We start from the raw sequence: 21,165 nt of genomic DNA on the forward strand, positions 1-21,165 counted from the left end.
TCCCTTGATATTGGAATTCAACCCCCATTGCTATACATTACAGACAGAGATCCAGAGTCCTTTATAAAAACTTTACTGAGGGGAATGGGTAGAAAATGGAGGTGATGCCCCCGGAGTTGAATAAATAGTTAAAGAGAGCAAACAATACATAAGTCCGCCCTGGTTCTTGGGGAGGCCCCCCAGGGGCTCAGGAGGCTGTCAGCTGGATGGCAAAGACCTCGCCATCTGCAGGTGACTCAGCAGTGCCTGGAGTCTCAGCTCCGCCTTCAGCTCCCGGTGTCCCGCCAGCGCCATTGAGACAAACCGCCTCGCCAGAGCTCTCGGCCTCCTGGACGTTGTACTCGCCCTTCTTGCAGGCCGTGGATTGCACGTAGAAGGCCAGGCCGGCCCCCACGGCCAGCAGCGCCGCGCCCCCTGCTGCACCGCCCACAGCGACCCACAGCCACGGACCTGTGGGCGCAGACCCTCGCCAGGGTGGGCAAGCCCTTATTCTCCCCCAGCCCCCATGCACCTGCTACTGAAGCCTGACAGAAGGGGCCCAGTAAGGCCTCTCCAGCATCGGGGAACCCCGAAATACCAATGTACACCCCTCTTAAGCCATATATTATAAGCCCTTGGACCCCCTACATGGTCCTCATGTCCCTCCCATTTCCCTAAGGGGACAGCCTGGAGAGACCAGCTCAGCCTTCCTCTAGCTCTGATAGACCCCAGCCCCAGGACAGACATGAATTGGGGTCACCATCAGCTACTCTGAGGACATCTCTGACCCCAGTTCCTCCACAGTGACATGGTGGAGGGTGAATTGGGTCAAGTGTTTCTTAGCAACTACCACCCACTCTAATGCGACTCCCCCCATCCCCAAGTCTGTCCTTGGAAGTCTTTTCTTCCTTTTGTGTGTTTGAAAGGTCTTTTGTGGCACAGGTTGGCCTTACACTCCCTGTATGGCTAAGGATGACGAACTTAACCTCAGAATCATTCTGCCTCCACTTTCTGCATTTCCCTCCAGTATGGGACACGACACACAGGTGGGCAGCATTGTCCTGCCTCCTGTTCATTCTCTCTGCCTCCACTTCTTTCCCCTAACCTGTCACCGACAGCCCCGTCCATTAGCGCCCTCGGCCTCCACATTTGGCCCCCTTTGGTCTTGCATACCGAGAGGAAGAGTCGGGGCCAGCCACCCCAAGGCCTAGGTCACTCCGTGTTGCATGTCCCTTGCCCCACCTCCACCCCAGGAACCCTCCACTCACCGGCCACGCGCACAGTGATGCGTCGCGTGTGGCGCCCATGCGCATTGGTGGCTGCGCACTCATACTCGCCGCCGTGGCTGCCCATGGCGCTTGCCACGCTCAGCGTGCTGTTGTTGCTGGAGAGGCCGAGGTTGAGAGCCCCCGGGGGCGTGCGCCAGCTGATCTGTGCTGGAGGCCAGGCCTCTGCACGGCAGGTCAGAGTGAAGTTACCGCCAGGCCGCACGCTTGCGGGCGAGGCCGCCAGCTCGGCCACTACAGGCCGGTCTGCAGTGGCACAAAGAGGCTGCTCAGCATTGGGCGTTAATCAAGCATCCTCGGGATGGGGATATCCAGAATCAGTCTGAGACCACCCCTCCTGGGATGGGCGGGCAAAACCGCTGCCTCCTCTGAGAGTCCCACTCCCACCACCTACCTACCCTACTGTGGGACCAGAAGTGCTTGTTTCTTACGGAGGGGTACCGAAAACAGTCTCTCTGAATTCCCCTGGGTTTGCCATTCCCCCCTCCCATGGCTGATGTGGGGAGGAGAGAGATAGCGAGCTAGAGATAATCTATGTAATCCTGGCGGGGTTGTAGCCTCTACATAGACCAGGCTGTCCTGGAACTGCCTCTGCTTCTCAAGTGTTAGAACTAAAGAGTACTGGGAATAGAACGAATAGCTTTGTGCGCATTAGCTGAGCGTTCCATCCACTGGACTATATCCCCAGCCCTCCGGGCACCTAGCTAGCGGTCTGAGTCGCCTCCATCCAGCGCTCTCCTCACTCACATTCCACACCCACGGTGACCGTCCGTGAATCCGTGCCATGCGTGTTGGTGGCCACACATTGGTAGGTCCCCGCATCCTCTCGGGACACATGCAGCCTCTCCAGCCTGGCGGCACCCTCCCTGGAGCAGCGCACCCGAGGAGCGGGGCGGCCCTTGGCACTGCAGGTCAGCGAGGTGGCCTCAGCTCCTTCCAGCCAAGTCTGATGACTTGGGCAGCTGGACTCATCCATCTGTGGCGGCGCTGCAGAGCAACCATCAAAAGGAGGGGCGTCAGGGAAGGGAGGGACCCTGGGATACCCCGTACTTCCCGCCCACCTGCCCCCCTCCCTGCTCACACTCTGCGATCACGACGACAGTTTTGACTGTGGAACCGTGCCGGTTGGTGGCGTTGCAGAGGTAGATGCCCGGTGACAGGTTACTAGCGGTCATAGAGTTTCTAGGACCAGGGTTTGAGGACACCAGGGGTAATACCACCCCTTCACTAGCACCCTCGGAGCCCAGGCACTCCACGCGTGGTTCTGGCTTCCCATCAACTACACAGGAAAACAGCTTTCCAGATCCTTCTACCCACGTCCAGTTGCTCGGGCAACCGAGCTCCTCAAAACTGGGACCGTCTAGGAAGCAGGGAAATAGGAGTTCACATTGAGGACAGAGGATACCGGTGTGCTCCTCTCTCCTGCCACCCCTACTCACATTCCACCGTGACAGCCACATTTTTGGCCGCCGATCCTCTGGCGTTGATGGCTTCGCATCGGTAAATGCCGGCGTGCTCCCGAGCCACACGCAGCGGCCCTTCCATGACTTCCTCATTCTCAGAGCGCACACAACTCACGCTAGGCGGTGGGACCCCATGTGCCACACAGCTAAGCGATGCCTCTGTTCCCTCCAGCCAAATAATATGTTCGGGGCAGCCAACACTGTCCAGCGCTGGGGCATCTGGAAGGGATTTTGTTTTGTAAGGCAGGCTATCATATAGCACAGGTTGGCCTCGAACTCATGGAGTCCTCCAGCCTCCGATTTCCAAGTTCTAGGCTTTAATTATGCCATGCAGAGGGTGGAACCTCATACATGCTAAGAAAGCAATCTACCTATTGATTTAGAAACCCATCGAATTCCCCCAGTGACCCTTCTTTCTGCCTTCTGCTTCCAGAAAGGATTTGGCGAGCTATAGCCTGCATGGGAGATTCTTTCCTTCCTTCTCTCTCTCTCTCTCTCTCTCTCTCTCTCTCTCTCTCTCTCCCCAACCCCCTTTCTCGCTCTCATTTTTGAAGATATGGTTTCTCTCTGTAGTCCTGGCTGTTCTGGAGCTCACTGTGTAGACCAGGCTGGCCTCAAACTCACAGAGATCTGGGCCACTACTGCCCCCCCCCTGCTGCCCGTGTCTCCTTAGTCCTGCCTGAACCGTTTTATTTATTTGTTTAATCTGTGTGATATTTGTATGGGAAAGCATTACCCAGCCATGCATGGAGGTGGGAGGCAGTTCTCTCTTTCCACCTTTACATGGGTTCTGGAGAGAAACTCAGTTGGTCAGGCCCTTTTCCTGAGGTCTCAGGGTGCTGTTGGACTGATTCCCACAAAGCACCCATGGGACCTTCCCAGGTACACTTCCCAGTTTTGACCGCCAGACTGTGCCCAGACTCCACAACCAAGTTTATGAACCCCCCCCCCCCACTTCCCTTCAGTGTCCTCCCAATCCCTGCTGGAGCTGGGTGGGCCTCTTTCCCTCTCTGTAGGCCAGCTTCCCAAAAGAGATGCAGATCCCAACCTCTCCCCACTCACACTCCACAGTCAGGGTCACATCCTTGACCGCCTGGCCTTGGCCGTTCACCGCAGTGCAGCGGTAAGTGCCTGCAAGGGCGCGAGTCACTGGGCCCAGCAGGCCGAGCGCCAGCACGGCCCCGCCATCAGCCCTCGCACAGTGCACCGAGGGCTCTGGATTCCCACGGGCTTCGCAGCGGAGGGTCTGCTCTGGACCCTCGGGCCATGTCCAGCTCCTGGGACAATCCGAGTCATCCAGCCGGGGTGAATCTGAGAGAAAGCGGCAGAGGAAATACAGTATGGTTAAAGATGGGGCCCGCGGTGTTGTCCTTGGAGGTCACAAAGAAAGGGTGAATACCCACTCACACAGGACACGAAGCTCAGTGCTCTGGTTCTTTCTTAGGGTCTCCCCATCCACTTCGAGGGCAGCATCGCAGAAGAAGCTCCGCTTGTCGTCGTTCTCTGTGGCATTTAACTGGAGCTCAGCGGGTTGCCCCGGGACCGCTGCAGAAATTCCCTCCAAGGTGACAAGGGCTCGAGCCCCAGCCCAGCAGCTTACGGTCACCACCTTCCCCTCCTGGGCTTCTGGCTCGCTCAAAGTCAGAAGTGGAGCAGGGAAGCCTGGGGGTGTGTGTGAAACATTGGGTGGAGTTCACTGGCCACGCCCCCTCAGGTATTTCAACACCTCCCCATCCAGTCCTTTCTAGCTTCCCGCAGCTCCTGCCCTGGAACGCTCCCGCCTTGCCAATTCGGGCGTGGAGGCTCCGCCCACTTTAAGGCTCTGCCTTCCTGAGACTCTGGTCCCAGACCCGGCAGTTGAAGCCCATCCTCGATTTTCCTTACTGTAGACAGTCAGATTTTCCTGGGTCTCCCTGCTCTCGCCCCCGAGGGTCACGCTGCACATCAGCTGTGTGATGCCTTCTTGTTCTGCGCTTGGTGTAGCTGTGGCAGTGGCCACGAGGTTGTCGCCATCGAGGGTCACATCGGGATGCAGACTCTGATCTCCCAGCGAGAGGTAAACCCCAGCCTCTGGGGCAGGAAACAGTCCATCCAAAGTGCAGCTCACTGGCCTTTCTGAGCCCACTTCTAAGAATCGGGGAGCAACTAGGCTCGGGGGAATTGGAGGCAGGGCTGGGGGAGACAAAGAACCAGAGCTCGAGTATATATATTAAGCGTTCAGTGTGGACCAAACAATTTGCATGCATTGTTTGGTTTCATCATAAAATACAAAAGGGCCAGAGATATGCCTCAGCGAATACAAACGCTGGCCGCCAAGCCTAACGACCTGATTCGATTCCTAGGACCCATATTGTGGAAGAGAACCAACTTTCACTAAAGTTGTCCTTTAACTTCCACACATGCACCATGGGGAGTGCATTCTCTCCACTCTCTCTCTCTCTCTCTCTCTCTCTCTCTTTCTCAATAAATATGTAAATATAAACACAAACAAATGAGCCCACAGAGGTATATATACACTTAAGCTAGTAATGGTGTTGAAGTAAGGGTTAGGCGCTAAACTTCGAGCAGTCCTGGCTGTGTAGTCCAGGCTGGGCTTAAATTCACAGAGATCCGACTTATCTCTTGTCTCTCAAGTGTTGGGACTGAAGGCATGCGACACTACACCTGGCTGACCCTAAACTTCTTAAAACCTGTCAGTTAGAGTCCACACTCACCAAAGGTGCGAAGCTGTCTGAGGGCGGAGCTGTTTGCGAAGAGTCCCAGGCCGTGTGGCCGCAGGTCCAGCTCGGCGAGGCATGAGAAATTGACCCCGTGGTCCTCCCTGCGCGCCAGGACTGTGGCGGTGAGCACCGCGCCGCGCGCTCGGGGTGGCTCGCCCGCGAAACTGCGGCGGGCCAGCTCTTGGGCGCCCCGCAGCAGAGTCAACGTGAGGCTCGCTCGGGGTCCGGCTCCAGGAACTCTGCAGCTCAAGGTGAAGTTCTCGCCCACGGGCTGCCAAGGAGGCAGCGGCACTAGCTCTACCCGATCCGGCCGCTCTGCAAGGGACCGAAACTTCGGCTCTAGTGAGCTGCAACGCTCACCCGGTTGCGCGTGGAAAGGAGGGAGTGAGGGCCGGTGGGCGGAGTTGAAGGGGAGGTCCAGAGACCTAAGGGGGGTGACCACCCAAAACTCACGGAAAGTTCGAATGAGCCCACGCGCTTGTAGTGTGCGGCGCGCACAGCGGAAGAAGCAGACGGGTTGGGTCTCTGGCTCTCGGATGTCCACCAGCTGTCGAGCCAGCCAGCGAAGACCCCTCTGGGTCCCGTTCCGGCGCAGCGAGGTCTCCAGGCCACCGCGCTCCGGCCGCGGACAGTTAGTGCTGCAGTTGAGCCACAGCGAGCCCCCGCGCTCCACGAGCGCCACACGGGGCTGAAGGTCCGCCCAGAAAGGTTCTAGCGCGACCGCTGACCGGGAAAACGCGGGCTCAGCCTGGGGACCCCCTCTCTGAAATCTTAACGCCCCTATATCCCAAATCAGGGGTCTCAGCAAAGACGAGGAGAGGCCACCGCCAAGAATCAGCACGGGAGTCCCGCATCCCACTCAAGCTTCGAGGCTGGCACACTCTGAGAGGGGCGTCTCTGGAAGCCTTGCTTTCTAAGGCACAGATGGGGAAACTCGGTGCGGGGAGAATGGGGTCTCGAATGCACACGTCAGTAGTGGGGAGGAGGAGACTCCAGTCGGGGGGATGGGGAACCAAGTGAGTCTCAAGACTCTGGTGGATCGTCAGGAAATGGGGGTGGGGAGACACACTGAGGCTGGGGGCGAAAGCGTGGAGACAAGACTGAGTCAAAGGCTTAAAGGAGACTGTCCCCAAACTTGAGTAACTTGGACAGAAAGCCTCAAGGCTGACTCCTGGAAGGAACCGCGGGAAAAGCCCCAGAAAAGCTGGTTGCCAGGGCTACAACTGGAGGGGGTACAGAGCCTCTGAGTCATAAGAGTTGAGGAGATGGGGGTCTTTGAGGATCACGAATAGGGATGATGCCAGTCCGTGAACCATAGGGCACGACAGAGCAGGAAAGACTAGGAAAGCCACAATGTCTCCTGAGCGGGGTTAGGTGCAAAACCCCGAATCCAGAAAAGGTGCTGGGTTCAGATCTGAAAGATCGAGGTGTGTTGGGGTGGAGGAGGGATGGGGAGAAGCCCCGGGTTCCAGTGGTGGCAGAAGCGTGGGAAGCAAGAAGAGGGCGGAGCCTGGAGGGACACCCGGGCCGCCCTCTCGGGTCCTTCAAAACCGCCCCCGCCTTGTCCACCTGGCTCCGCGGGCCGGCTCTTCTTACCTGAGATGCCGAGGATCCCCAGGCCCAGGGCCGCCCAGAAGCCGAGAAGCGCTTGGCGCAGCCCTGGCGAAGGCCCCGGCATCGCCGCCGCTGCCGGGGAGGGGAGAACGCAGGAGGCAAGGGGAGCGCGAGTGATGGAGAGCCGAGCTGGGAGGACGGCGCAGCGCAGCGGGTGGAGTGTGGGGGTGGCAGAGTTGCGCCCAGGGATTGGTTTAAACGTTGGTAACTTGGTTTCCAAGGAGGGGGCGGTGGCAGAGGCGGTGATGGGGGGCGAACTGCCGGGAGACGAGCACGCACCGGGCTGCTCTCGGTTTAGAGCAGACTAGCTGACCAGGCAGGAGCGGTCCCCCGTAGGGGGAGGGGGTCTATGTGGAGCGGTCTGATGGTCTAAAGCCTTTTGGGGGCGACCACGCTCTCCCGCGTCATCTGTGGCGAAGGAGAGGAGGGATGCTATAAGGCCCTGCCCAAACTCCACCATCCTAGGTACAGATTCTGGGATAACGCGCTAGGGTTCCAGGCCACGCCCATCTTCGGCCTCCCACTAGCGCCCCTTGGAATAGGTGGATGGTGGGTTGCTTGTAGAATCTTGGGAAGTCGTAGTATGCTGAAAAGGTGGTTTTAAGAGGAGGGTGTGGGGAAGCCTCCCTTAACTGAGGCTTAGCTTTGACCTCCAGCAGATTGAACATGGGAGCCACGCCCCTAAGACCTCCTCCGTGCAGGCGGCGACGGAGGAGGGGGATCAAGTGCCCGCGTATCGCAGACACGTGTGCGTGTGCGCCGCGTTCGCGGGCGTCTAAATTAGAGTCGGTTTCGGCACACGATCTGTATTTACCCAGCGTGCAGCGGGAATGTGTCTACAATGCTGTTGTGAACCGAGTCTCTCAGGAGAGCATCTGTGGGCACCGCAGCCTCTGCTGGATAACCAGTACGAGATTCTGCAATCCTAGCTGAACCAGAAGATCAACTGGGGACACTTGTGACCTCGCATCTGTCTCTAAGCTTTGACACCCCTCCCCAGATGCAAGCCTGGCTCGGTGACAACAAACGCGTTGCCAGGATGGAAGTCAGTGACAGCCCATGTGGTCTGAGCAATCATCTCAAACTTGTTGCTATGCTAGATTTCCAATCTGGGTTTGGGCTTCTACTCCGTGCAGGAGACCCCGCCCAATCATGTTTTCCCTCCCCCTTCATTAATGCTAACCCCGGGGACCGGTTCTAGCTCCACCCACTGGCCTCAGTTACGCGCAAGATCTGCTAGGGAGAAGATTAGAGAAGGGAAACTTAGCTTCCAATCAGAGCTATGGTGTGTATCCGCAGAGCCAATCAGAAAAGGCCATATTAAGAGCCTGTCCTCCCCCAACTCAGGGCCTGGAGGAGAGGCCAGTTTAGCCCTTCTGCCCTGCACGGATTAATCCAGCAAGACTGAACGCGGAGAGGAACTCGGGTTCTGGGACCTCAAGCCGGTCTTGAAGGAGAAACTTCAGGTGCCTTGAGACACACAAGATGTTGTTTACTCCGATACCGGGTATTGAAACCAAGGCTAGGCAAACGTACCCGAGCTATAAATCTTCAGCCAATAAACAAGGAGTTTGGAGACGTCAGGGTCCCCTAAAATTGAAACCACTTCCTCCAAGAACCGTAGGACAAAGACTGAGGAAGAAGGCTTTATTGATCCAACATGAGTATGTAAATTAGTTGTTCTGGGCTTCTTTTTCCTCCCTCTTGTTCGGGGCATCGAACACCCGTCTACAACTGAGTCTGAACGGCCAGGTACTTGCGCACGTAGACAGTCCCCACAGCCAGGAGGATCCCCACCAGGGCTGCGATGGAGGCAGAAGCCAAGGCTTTGGAGACTGGACTCAAAGCTGGGAGCGGGATGAAAATCAGGAACGAGGAGGTCTGAGGACCTCCAAGCGTGGATGGAGCCCACCCCTGTTCTGCTGGCCCTCTTGGGGTGGTAACATCCCCTCCCCCGCACCAATTCCCCAAGTTTGCAGGGTGCCTCACCGAGGACCTTCAACATAACAGGTGCAGAACTGCTGCGCACGACTAGCCCGTCGAGATTGAGGCGTGCATGGCAGGTGAGTGGTTGCCAGAGGTCGTTGGGTCCTGCCCGCATCACGTAGGTCAAAGTGACATTAGCCAGACCTGAACCGGTGAAGCGCTCCAGACTTTCAAAATAAACCACCCGGCCACCTCTTCTCAGGCTCACCACCAAGAACCCCACGGGGAACACGTGTATCACATAGCAGCGTAGAGTGTACTTGTGGCCCATTAGGACCGGAGGCTCCATGATCACGCTTCTCGGCCGTTCTAAGGCAAGAGGGGTAAGATCCACAGGCACCTCCTAAAGTAACTGCCAACTATCCCATTCCTCCACCCTTCTCCCCTCTCCCCACTCCGGCTTGAACACCGGTCTCCCTCACTGTAAGCGGTGATCATGGCGGTGGCCTCGCGCGTTTCTCCAGCGCAAGTGACGACGCAACGCACCTTGGAATTCCAGGCCCTCACGTCCAGCAGCTGGTAAGATACCCAACCCGATCCACTGAGTGTCTTTCCCTGCCGCAGCTGCGTGCGCAGGCTGGAACGCACCGGCAGGGGGCAGCTGTGGCTGCAGTTAAGCCACACCGAGCCCCCGGGAGGCACAGCCTCCTGCTCAGGGCTTAAACGCACCAAGAAAGGCGTTGAGGTCCCGGAAGGCGCGGGAGGGCTTTGCCTCCACTCATGGTGGGAGCTCACACCCCTTGGATAGGCGGCCACCAGCAAAAGCGACGGGAGCAGGACAGACTCCATGGCACAAAGCCCGCGGTGCGGTGCGGGAGACCAGGGTAGTTTCAGCTGGCCCTGGAGATAAGACTCCCTGGCCACGCCCCAGAATGGGCCCAGCAGCCCTGTTGAAGACACCGCCTCCCAAATGACACATCAGACCCCACAGTTAACCAGAAGTCATTGCACTTTTCTAAACTGGGGCTTTAATTTTCACTTAAGCTCCAAAAGGTCAATAAATAGATTTCAGTGGGTGTTGTAATGGCTCAGGCCTTTAATCCCAGCATTCAGGAGACAGGCAGGCAGATCTCTGTGAGTTAGAGGGCAGCACGGTCCACATAGCAAGTTCCAGGACATTCAGGCTACATAGAGATGCTGTCTCAAAAAACAAAGACGAAGAAGAAAAAAAAAACAAAACAAAGCTAGTTTGCAGACTCAGGGTTGGGGTAACAGGTAACACTTTGAAGAAGTGGGGAGTCGGGAATACTTAGAGGGAGCTCTAGGTAACTGAAGTGACACCTGTCCTCAAACTCACAAGTGGCTAAGACCAACATAAAATGTCATTGACGCAAAGGAAAGGCTTCTGAGCTGGGAGGGATGCTTACTGCCCGCCCCAGCTTGCAGGACCCTCCTAAGTGGTTGCAGCATTTTCTTCCAGACTTTCCCTTTGAAATGGAGCCAGGTGGGGCATGCAGGGATTGGCCACAGTTTCATGAGCATGAGACTCCACTGTTCAGCTGCCAAGGGTAAGCATCCATATTTAGGTATAGGGGCTGACATGGGGAGCAAAGACAGGAATGTATGTGGGTGGGCCTGTCAGCAGGGAACCCCTGCTAGTCCACTTAGTATTTTTGTGACAGCTCCTTTGGGAAAAGCATCCTGACCAACAGAGGAGCCCTCTAGCCCCATGTGAGTCTTACTCCAGGCTCTGTTGTGTGCACAGCCCCTGCAATAGGATCCAGACAAGAACCTATGTGATCACCTGCTCACTGCTCTGGTATCTGTGTAGGGTACTCAATAAATAGCAGGTAAAACTTCGAATTAATAAATACATCATCAAGAGTTCCTGTGTCAGAGGAAGTATGGTCTTATGTTTCAACTCCTGCTTGTGTCTATTGGAGATCACTCTTCCTTAGGCAGGGCCCTCCGTGTGGGCAGTAGAGATGAGGTCAGCATTTCCTTACTGGAGGCCTGCAAGGCTGTGGGTGTGTCCAGGTCACAGATCCACACCCTTGATGTTGCTCCTCCTCTCCAAGTGTGAGGCCGAGGAGGTCTGATTGGTGCACGTCCAGGCCATCATCTTGTCTTGTCACAACCAGAGGAGGTGGGTAAACACTATCTGTCTACCTTTCTGTTCAAAAGCAGCACCAGCTGCTACCCGCAGCGGGGGGCCCAGGGATGTGTTGGTGTCCTGGAGGCTCAGGGAGGCGGGGCTTGTGCCTTGAGTTTCATGGCCTCTTCCTGCGCCCTCTGTAGCTTGTATATCTTGATCTTTCTCTGGCGGTTATAGAAGTACATGGCTGCTGTGATTATAAGGACAATGACCACCATTGTCACCAAAATGATGATCAGGGTAAGGTTGGTCTCTGTGTCTGTGTAGTAACAACAGAAGGGGATGATAAGGATTAGGCATCTGGCACCCTGCCCACCACTCACCCAGCCCTGTACCCCGGGACACTCACAGACCGTCAGGAACACATCTCTGGTGACAATTCCACGGGAGCTTTCAGCATGGCACACATAGGTGCCGTTCATTGCCCAAGTGACAGACTTCATCACCCTGATGGGCAGCAGGGCTCCATCTCCTTTCCGGCTGCAGTTCACTGTGGGGGGTGGGTTACCCCTGGCCTCACATTTCAGAGTCTCCCAAGTCCCCACTTTCCAGAACAAGTTCGTCGGGCAGTCACTCTCGTTCAGGTACGGACCATCTAGAGAAATGATCGTGTGAGGACACAGTCCAGGAAGGGCTCAGAGGGCACCTGGGGCAATAGGGGACCACAGTTACCACCGGGCAGTCCCACTCACACAGCACTTGCAGTTCCAGGGTCCGGGTTTTAAACAGCACCTGCCCAGCCACGTCCAGGGCAGCAGAGCAAGAGAAGCGTCGCTTGTTATCCTGAGCTGTGGCCGTCAGCGTGTACTGGACCTTCGGGGATGGGGGCCCGGACTGAACATCAGTCAGATTCACCACCTGCGCTCCACCGCTGGCTTCACAACTCACAGTCACTTGGCTCCCTTCTGAGACGTTTGGCTGGCTCTGGGTCAAGGCTGGAGCTGGAAAGCCTGTGGGAAGGACACACAGTGAGCCCAAAGCAAACCCAGCCCTTGATGGCTCAGCGCCCCCTCTAGTGTCAGTCCCAACCTCCAGCATTGGACCGGGTTCCTCCTTTTGAAAGGCCTAGCATATTTTTGTTGTTGTTTGTTTTTTGAGACAGGGTCTAACGTGGTATAACCCTGGCAGGCCTTGAACTCATAACAATCCCACCTGCCCTCTGCTACCCCTGTGCTGGGATTAAAGGCCTGTGTCACTACTCCCTGCCTCAGGTCTTTCTCTTGAAAATGCTTTCACCTGCCTTAGTTGTGCCCCTGGTCCCAGTCCTGGGCTAACCTATGCTAGGCCATGGCCCCTGGAAGTTCCAAGCCTGGGCGCCTACACTGGGTCCTTCCTCTGCACTGGGCCCTACCCTTTGGTACACCTCCTTGGTATCAAGTCTCTAGCTATCTCTGGACTAAGCCCACCCCTTCTTACTGTAGATGCTCAAGATCCTCTCCGCCCTCAGGGTCTGGTCTGCCAGATCCAAAACACAGAGCAGCTGCTGAGTTCCCTCCAGCTCCGCAGTCACCTCCACCAAGGCCATGGCCGACACCAAGTCTCTGTGGTTTGTGGTCTTGGAGGTCAGTGTATGGCCTCCCAGCTCCAGAGATATCTGGGCTTCAGAGGCAGGAAACAGGCCTTCCAGGGAGCAGAGCACTTTCTGCTTGGTGCCCACCTCCAGGAGGTCAGGGGTGTCGAGCTTCGGGATGGTCACAGGAAGATCTTAAGAGAGAACACAGGCATAAGGAAGAGCAATGGCCACCCACAGCCCATTTTTCTCCTTCCTTCCTTCCTTCCTTCCTTCCTTCCTTCCTTCCTTCCTTCCTTCCTTCCTTCCTTCTTTAATGTACATTGGTGTGAAGGTGTCAGATCCCCTGGAACCTGAGTTTACAGACAGTTGTGAGCTGCCATGCGGGTGCTGAGAATTGAACCTGGGTCCTCTGGAAGAGCAGTGTTCTTACTGCTGAGCCATCTCTCCAGTTCACCCTTCTTTCTTTACTGTGTATACACGGACACGTCTCACTTGAGGAGGTCGAATGACAGCTTTCGGGAGTCGGTTTTCTCCTCTGGAAGCTGGGAACTGAACTCATGTCATCTAGCTTGGATGCAAACCCTTTACCCAATGAGCCATCTCGCCAGTCCCAAAACTGCCACTCACAAGATCACCATTTTCTCAGTACCTCGCCCCCACTGCAGGGGTCGGCTTCTTCCCAAGGTCCCACCTGCACCCTATGTAGGAATACCCTGGTTCCCAGAGCCTCACCGAAAGCCCGGAGCTGCCTGGTCATGGAGACATTCGTGAACAGCGGTAGCCCATGTTGCGTGAGGTCCAGCTCTGTGCGACATGAGAAATTGGCTTCGTGGTCGTCTCTGTTCACCAGCACCGTGGCTGTGATCTCTTTGGGGTTCTTGGGGTCCACATCCACTGGCTGCCGGTACAGCACCTCCTCCCCTCGGAGCAGTATGACTGAGAGTTGGTGCCGCGGTGTCCCACCATCCACCAGGCAGCGCAGGGTGAGGTTCTTACCCACCTGCTGCCAGGTGGGCAGAGGGCCCAGCTCCACACGCTCTGGGAACGCTGCAGGGAGACAGGGGGTTAGGGATCACCTGTCTGATGACCTCAGTCTCCCCAAAACACACCCTACCATCTAAGCAGCCAGGAATGCAGAGAGCTTTGGGGAAAGCTCGGGAGGAGGCCAGGAGTGTTTGCACAGGGACCATAACCATCCCAGCAATATCTGAGATAAATTCCAGTTCCTAGCATCAGAACCTTGGGCAAATAAATAGAAATCTAAGCACCTGGGTGTGTGATCAGACTCTTGGGGAGGGGGCAGTGGCTCAGTCTTAGAGGGCTTGCCTACCAGGCAGAAGGCCCTGGGTCCCATGTGGAGGTGAACAGAAAGAATCAACTACACAGAGCTGTCCTCTGACCTCCACATGTGCACATGGCATACAGGTCTGCACTCACACATCATACGCACACACGTGGTAAGAATAACATGCCTTTAATCCCAGCACTCAGGAGACAGAGGCAGGTGGATCTCTGTGAGTTCCAGGACAGCCAGAGTAGTAACACAGAGAAACCCTGTCTCAAACAATCAAACAAATGAAACAAAAAAACAAACAAACAAGAAATACGACAAATAAAAAGTTTAGGTCATCCAGCTACCTATAAAGCCAGAGCCTAGCCTGGGCTATGTCATGTATTATCTCAAAGAGGAACGGGCCAAGAAACTATTCAGAAGGTAACGGGTTTTTTTTTTTCCGCCCAAGCGTGACAATCTGAATTCATTCTGAGGGATCCATATGGTGGAAGAGAAAATAGATTCCCAAACGCTGACTCTGAGGGCTGGAGAGGTGGCTCAGTGGTTAAGAGCACACACAGGCAGGCCTTGCAGGGAACCCAGCATCTATATGGTGGCTCACAAGCCCAGGGAATCTGGCGACCTCTTCTGGCATCCTCAGGCACCAGGCACTCACTTGGTGCACAGACTTCCCTATGGGCAAAACATCCATACACATAAAATAAAAATGAACCTTTTTGTAAAAGTTGACCTCTGACATCCACACACATACTGTGCCATCCCCTCCCATTCAAAATAAAAATGAAAAAAAAATACAACTTGTAGAATTAGAGTTCCTTGGACGGTGAGATGGCTCAGTGGTTAAGAGCACTGGCTGCTTTTCCAGTCCAGAGGACCTGGGTTCAATTCTCAGCACCCACATGGCAGCTCACAGCTGTCTGTAACTCCTGTTCCAGGGGATCTGATTCCCACATACAATCTTTAAGGCCAAGTATATAAAATAAAAATAAATAATTAAAAAAAAAGAAGAAAATAATTTGGGTCCTAAGTACCCAAACAGCGGCAAAGCCTGCTTCCCTGACTTAAAACACATGCGGGACGGCATGGTACAGTACTTCCTGACTCTGAGCTTCAAGTCTCTCACCAAGTCCTAGTTGTTCCATTCTTCAAATATTTGTCTGCCCTTCCCATCTTGGATGCTGCAATCACAAGCAGCAAGTGCAGACAGGCTGAGGCTGGATGCCAACTGCTGCCCAGCTTCTGGTAATCCAGCTAACCAGACCGCTCCACTCCCTTTGTGGGAGTGCATGCTAGCTCCTGACAGCACCTAACTCCCCAATCCATGCACAGTCTCATCTCCCCAACTCCAGCCTCGCTCTGGGCTCTTCCCTCTGCCTGGTACACCCACCCTGGCTGACCTGGAAATCACTATATAGACCAGGCTGCCCTTGAACTCTGCCTCCCAAGTACTGGGATTAAAGGTGTGCAACCACCACACCTGGCTCAAATTCATTGTGGTCACAGAGTAAGAAATTAAGGCACAGTTGAACAGTCAAAGTAACAGATACAGAAAGGCCACAGAGACAGAATTCCAGCCCCAGCCTTGGGTTCCCAAGACCAGGAACCCTGGAAAAGCTCTTCAGAGGACCTTCCTAAGGCTACCACCAGGAATGCCTGGGGACTTCCCCTCTCCCAGGGCAGCACTGGCACATAAGCCCCCATCCCCCAAGCCACATGCTGAGATTTCCCAAAGGCTTCTGTCCTGATACTGCTACTATTACGGCCTTTAGGCTTCTTCATGTCAGAGCAATCTGAGGGAAACTGACAGGGTCAACAAATAAACCAAGACGCCAAGTGCCCAATGGTCACCCAGTTCCTTGGTGCTAATTCCAAAGCCAGCTGGGTAGAACTTCTGCCTGGAATTCCCCGGTTTAGGTAAAGAACCCCAGCCTAGAATACTCAGAGAAGCTGGGAGCTGGGTTGGTGGTTAGTGCTAGCCTAGCATGTGAACACTGGGATCCATGTATAAATACGGCCTCCGCCATTCTGCCCCCACTGCTCCTGAACACAGAAACCGCCACAGCACTCCTCCTCAGCACCCATTTCCTTCTGAGTTACAACATTCCTTCCAGCAGGAAGGTACTTATGCATTCTTCTATACAGTTGCATACTCTTCCACGGTATGTCTAAACCAAACTTAATCTCACGATCTCTGTGAATGTTTAACCTACAAATACAGCTGCATTGCAGACTGGAGGTAGAGCTGAGCGACAAACTGAATACATGGCCGAGTGCCAAGCCCTGATGATTCCATCCTCAGCCCAAAGGGACAGAACAACCCTAGAGCCTGACCCGCTTGTTCCCTGTAGGAGGGATCCATGCATCAAGGAGTTCCAAGACTGTGGAGGTCACAGGACACATACAGATCTTGTGTAAAGAACTGACATCCAACCTATGATCTGGGTGCCTGGGAGGCACATAAATGAAGAGCAAGATGTGAGGGGCTGGAGGGGTACTCAGAGGTTAACAGCACTGGCTGCTTTTCCAGAGGACCCGAGTTCAATTCCCAGCACCCACATGACAGCTCACAAACTGTCTGTAACGCCTGTTCTAGGGAATCTGACATTCTCACACAGATATAAATGCAGGGAAAACACCAATGGACATAAATAATACTGTTTTGTTTTATTTTTTGAGACAGGATTTCTCTATGTAACAGACCTGACTGTCCTGGAACTCGTTTTGTAGACCAACTGGCCTCGAATTCACAGAGATCAGCCTGTCTCTGCCTCCCTAGCGCTGGGATTAAAGGCATGCACCACCAGCTACCACCACCTGGCTTTAAAAAATTATTTAAAAAAAATAAAGAAAAAACAATAAATAAAGTTTTTTTTAAAAAAAAAGCAGAACAATCCAGACATCAAATGGTGGCATTTTGGAATGTGCTAAATTCCTGTGGTACATTCTCCTTGAAGTTTACAAAGGTCTCTAAGTGACAGTGGGACTTTCCAAGGCTGTCTGCTGGTGCCAGTTGCCATGGCCCCACTGGGTCTCCCTCTACTCCGCCCGGAGCCCTGTCACTCACAGTATAAGAGGATGGTGGCAGAGGCTGAGGACTGGATGGAGCCACAGGTCTCAAAGCACAGGGGCTTGCTGTCTTCTTCAATGTCACTCAGTTCAAACAGCTTCCACCTGAGTCCACTCTCTACCTCTCTTTTGGGCCACTGAGTCTCCAAGCCCAGGTTGAGGTTCTCAGTGCAGGAGGAAGAGCAGTTCACCTGCATGGATGCACCCATCGGCAGGAAAGCTTCTATGGGGTGGATGGATACTTGAGCACCACCAGGCCCTGGAACAAAAAGAAGAGATGATAGGCTGATTCAGCCGCGTAACTTCAGAGCTAGGGGCTGGGTATGCAGCCTTGAGGCAGGCAGGATTTTGCCCTCGATGCAGCCATGCTTGAGTACACAAGGTAACCAATTATGGGTGTTGAGGGGCTGGATGCAGTAGGCAGAGTGCCTTCCTGGCATGCCTGAAGCCCGAGTTCCATCCTCAGCACCCATAATATGGGTGTAATTCAGCACTCAGGAAGTAGAGTCAGGAGGATCAGGAGCTGAACACCATCCTGGGCTACAGATGGAGCTCAAGGGTAGCCTTGGCTACAGAAAATCCCCTCTCCCAACACCAAGTACTGGATTTTCTTTCTTTGAAAAGTGGTGGTATATGCCTTTAATCCCAGTACTTGGGAGGCAGAGGCAGGAAGCTCTCTCTGAGTTTGAGGCCAGTCAGGTCTATGGAGTGAGTTCCAGGACAGCCAGTGCTACACAGAGAAACCCTGCCTGCGGGAGGGGAATTAAAACAAAAGTGTCTGAGCTCATGTTTCTCCTCCGCCCCAAAGATTCCAGCGCTGTGATTAGCAGTCTGGGGTGGCGGTAGTCCAGTTGGAGATTCTCTCAGGCACCTCTGGAATTATTCTGGTTCCATGGAGAGCCCTGAGGCTGAAAGGATCCAGCTGGGAGTAACGGATTCTGGGAGTGAGCTGCAGAGCAAGTTCTGAATCTTCCTCTCAGAGGCGGACGCCGGTGCTGCCCCCAGGCAGCAGCAGGGGAGGGCAGCAGTGGGGAGTCCTGAGCCACCTCACTTCGCAGCCTCTGCCTCCTGAGTATACAAACCCTGGAATTCCCCAGCACAGAAGCAGCCTGGACTTCCCCCAGGGGTGAGGATGAGGAACAGAGTATCTGTGGGGAGCAAAGGGACCTCAAGGCTCAGCTTGGTATCGGTGGTTCCACACACTATTTGTTCCCCACTTGGGCCACATTCTAACTGCCCCGTGACAAGGGCGGGGACCACAGTTCCCATTACACAGACCAGGATCCCAGGTTCTAAAAGGACAAGTTTATGGAGGAGTGGTGTGTCTCGAGCCTGTGATCCCAGAGTGAAGAGGGGAAAACGGGGGGTGGGGTGGGGGCGTGAAGACTGAGAGTTCAAGGCCAGCCTAGGCTAAGTGTCTTGGTATTCTCAAAACAGGAAAGAAGGGAAGGGGAGGGGAGGAGAGGGAGGAGAGAAGAAAGAGACGGAGAGATAGACAAAATTGTTCTGTAACCCATTCACGGGATTCGAACTCCAAGCTGTTAGTTTTCAACTCTTCACTTCCACTCCCACTTCCCGTTAATAGCCAACTAATTACTACCAGTTTGCTGTTCCGCTGGCCAGGGAGAGCAGATTCCACCCGGAGTCCAGATTCCACCGGGAGTCCAGAGACTTGTCCCTAAAAGCGACCCCACCTTGGACTCACCTGGAATCACAAGGGCTACCAGGGCCAGGAGCAGAGGCAGGGTGGGAGCCATAGCAAGGCCAGGGCAGAGCGCAGGTAGCAGCGTCCGGGTCACAAGCACTGGGTGCAGACTGAGGCTCTGCACCGCGTCCGGTCCTTTATAGTCGCTGGCCACGGGGTACCGAGGGGCGGTGCTGGCGGGGCCACTTTCCCGGAAACCTCGAGCCTTCCCCTCTTGAACGAGGACTTCGGTATTTCCGGATGGAGACAGTGCCCTGGCCGAGAGGGGTGGTCCTGCCTCGCTGGCTCTCATGGCCCAGGAATTTCCAAACTGAAGCAATAGACATGTTGGGGGCAGGGTGTGTGAGGGAGAGGGTGTCAGCGAACTGAAGGTGCGTTCAGAAGAGAAGGCTCCAGGCCTCCTGGAGTCATGCCTCCAGGTTAACTGGTTAACTAAAGCGTAATTCCTTGGCCGACTATCCCCTCGAGGGGTAAACTGAGGTTCGGTGCCGGGCAGGTAAACGAAATCAAATCCCGAACCTCCAGCTCCTACAGGTCCCTTTAACCCATCAGACATCCTTAGCCAAGGGTAAGAGCTCCCTGGAATCACACCGTCTACCCAGAGGCGCCCCTCTCCTTAGGGCCACGCCCCACCTAGTTGGCACTAGAGATTTTCGGAGCAACGGTCCAAGCAGGACAGGACAGATCCGGCGTGGTGAGTCCTGCCAGAGAGGCGGAGTGCAGTCCTCGCGTCCCTCCTCCCACCCACGGGCGCCCCCGCCCCCAAGGCCTCGCTTCCCCTTTCTACTTTGACCTCTGAGGTGTCTTGACAGCTCCCCAAGAAGGAAGGAAGAAGTCTGGTCCTGTGGCATAGAGCCCTGCGCCTTTCCCAGGGTGGATGAGAAACTGATAGCAACTGTGAAGGGGAGAGGTGGCCCCTCCCAGAGAGAAGGACCTGGCCTCCCCTTCATCCCTGACCCCCAACCCCCCACTGAGTCTTCTCCCCCCCCTTCCTCTCCCCCTCCTTTTCTCTTCAATCTCTCTCTTTCTCTCCCTCTCCTCTTTCTCTCTCCCTCCTCCCCTCTCATCTCTCCCCCACAAAACCATCTCTTTTCTTGAGGCTGGGCGTCAAATAGCCCAGGCTGGCCTCAAACACTCCGTAGCTGAGAATGACCTTGAACTCCCCATCCTGCCTCGTGCTTCAACACGCTTGGTTATTTTAACTTTTGTTTTCTTCAGTGAAACTGAGACGGACCCTGAACTCCAAGGCTGACGAAGAGAGGCCTCTTGAACCCCAGTCTTCCAACTCAGGGGCTTGCGATGGACCTCAGGCGCCCGAGGAGGCTTCCTGTTGTGGGACTCCGGTACAGTTGCCGTGGAGACCTGCGCTAGGCCAGGAGGTCGTGCTGCAGATGCGGAAGGGAGAGGTCTAGATGAGCGCGCTCTTCCTCCCGCGCTGCAGCTCCCGGGACACTCCGCAACCCACGCCCAGCCGCCTGGGCATTCCTAAGGAATTTCCACGGGGATCTTTTGATCTTGGGGGGCTGGAGAGGAGGCATTCAGTCTCCGCCCCGGAACTACCGTGGCAGAGTTGCCAGGGTGACCTCAGGGAGGTCTGGGAAAAACCCTCGGAGTGGATCTTTCTCTGGGTATCACTAAGTCTTTTGGCCCCTACTTCATGTGCATGAGCCTCCAGCTCTCTACGGTACCATCTGCAGCCCTAAGAGTATGGTTGTTTAAGTGATACCTACTGTGTGCAGGGCACCATTGTTCCCTGAGCAGAATATTGGAAAATCCTGCTGGGATGCTCAGCTCAGTGGTAACAAGCAGAACACAACTCTACTGTGACAGAAAAGTTCAACAGTGTAGAGCAGCCTGTAACTGCGATACTCAGGGGCAAGAAAGCTGATTGAGGTCAGCCTCGTTACACCATGAGCTAAAGGCCAGTGTAGCGAGCTGCGTGGTATCACACCCGATGGAGATGTATAATCAACTCCTGAGATGGCTAAGGCCTGACCTATGCTATGATCACGCAATGATCATCAGCTGCTTGCATATGCGTGGGCCTATGGGCAGTGCCCACCTGGCAATCTGGGATTGGCAGCCCATGCCTACTTAAGGGCTGGGAGAGGTTTGCCAAGAGAGAGGAGAGAGGAGAGAAGGAGATAGATTGCTGTAAATAAAGTCCTGAAAACTGCTGCAAGAAGAGCTCCGGGTGTTAACGTTTTTCCTTGCTGGACGAGATGGGGCGTGACAGGCCAGTCCCACACGAGTCTGTTTTTTAAACGCCATCAACTGGGGACTGGAGTGGTGGTTTAGCAGTTAAGAGCAAGTGCTCTTACAGAGCACCCTGGTTCAATTCCTATCACCCACACAGCAGCTTACAACCATCTGTAATGCCAGCTGTAGGGGTCCATCTGATGTTCTCATCTGACCGCCCAGGGCACTGGCAGAAACACACACAC

At 54.9% G+C, this 21,165-nt stretch overlaps 3 protein-coding genes across 4 annotated transcripts; all 3 read right to left on the reverse strand.

Annotated features, from left to right (window-relative positions):
* Positions 1-171: 171 nt before the first annotated feature.
* Positions 172-7,126, reverse strand: Icam5 (intercellular adhesion molecule 5). Its single transcript, XM_050125558.1, has 11 exons — positions 7,045-7,126; positions 5,902-6,171; positions 5,443-5,763; positions 4,613-4,900; positions 4,136-4,390; positions 3,791-4,039; positions 2,705-2,947; positions 2,347-2,625; positions 2,013-2,252; positions 1,248-1,511; positions 172-450 (listed from the first exon to the last, which is right to left on the reverse strand). Exons 1-11 carry the CDS (start codon positions 7,124-7,126, stop codon positions 188-190), a joined length of 2,754 nt encoding a protein of 917 aa, XP_049981515.1. The 3' UTR covers positions 172-187.
* Positions 7,127-8,429: 1,303 nt separating this feature from the next.
* Icam4 (intercellular adhesion molecule 4 (Landsteiner-Wiener blood group)) lies at positions 8,430-9,847 on the reverse strand. Its single transcript, XM_050125551.1, has 3 exons — positions 9,471-9,847; positions 9,052-9,357; positions 8,430-8,909 (listed from the first exon to the last, which is right to left on the reverse strand). Exons 1-3 carry the CDS (start codon positions 9,835-9,837, stop codon positions 8,791-8,793), a joined length of 792 nt encoding a protein of 263 aa, XP_049981508.1. The 5' UTR covers positions 9,838-9,847; the 3' UTR covers positions 8,430-8,790.
* A 146-nt stretch (positions 9,848-9,993) lies between these two features.
* On the reverse strand, positions 9,994-19,475 carry Icam1 (intercellular adhesion molecule 1). 2 transcript variants are annotated; one of them, XM_050125549.1, is made up of 7 exons: positions 18,722-19,464; positions 17,015-17,275; positions 13,389-13,703; positions 12,560-12,847; positions 11,836-12,093; positions 11,493-11,738; positions 9,994-11,402 (listed from the first exon to the last, which is right to left on the reverse strand). In XM_050125549.1, exons 1-7 carry the CDS (start codon positions 19,275-19,277, stop codon positions 11,230-11,232), a joined length of 2,097 nt encoding a protein of 698 aa, XP_049981506.1. In that variant the 5' UTR covers positions 19,278-19,464; the 3' UTR covers positions 9,994-11,229. The 2 variants fall into 2 exon arrangements, with proteins under 2 accessions (XP_049981506.1, XP_049981507.1); XM_050125550.1 differs by having other exon boundaries at positions 11,232-11,402; positions 11,497-11,738; positions 18,722-19,475.
* Between the last annotated feature and the right edge of the window lie 1,690 nt (positions 19,476-21,165).

This window comes from Alexandromys fortis, unplaced genomic scaffold (genome assembly GCF_014885135.2).
Source record: "Alexandromys fortis isolate MF-2015 unplaced genomic scaffold, M_Fortis_MF-2015_v1.1 scaffold_242, whole genome shotgun sequence".
NCBI classification, from domain to species: domain Eukaryota; kingdom Metazoa; phylum Chordata; class Mammalia; order Rodentia; family Cricetidae; genus Alexandromys; species Alexandromys fortis.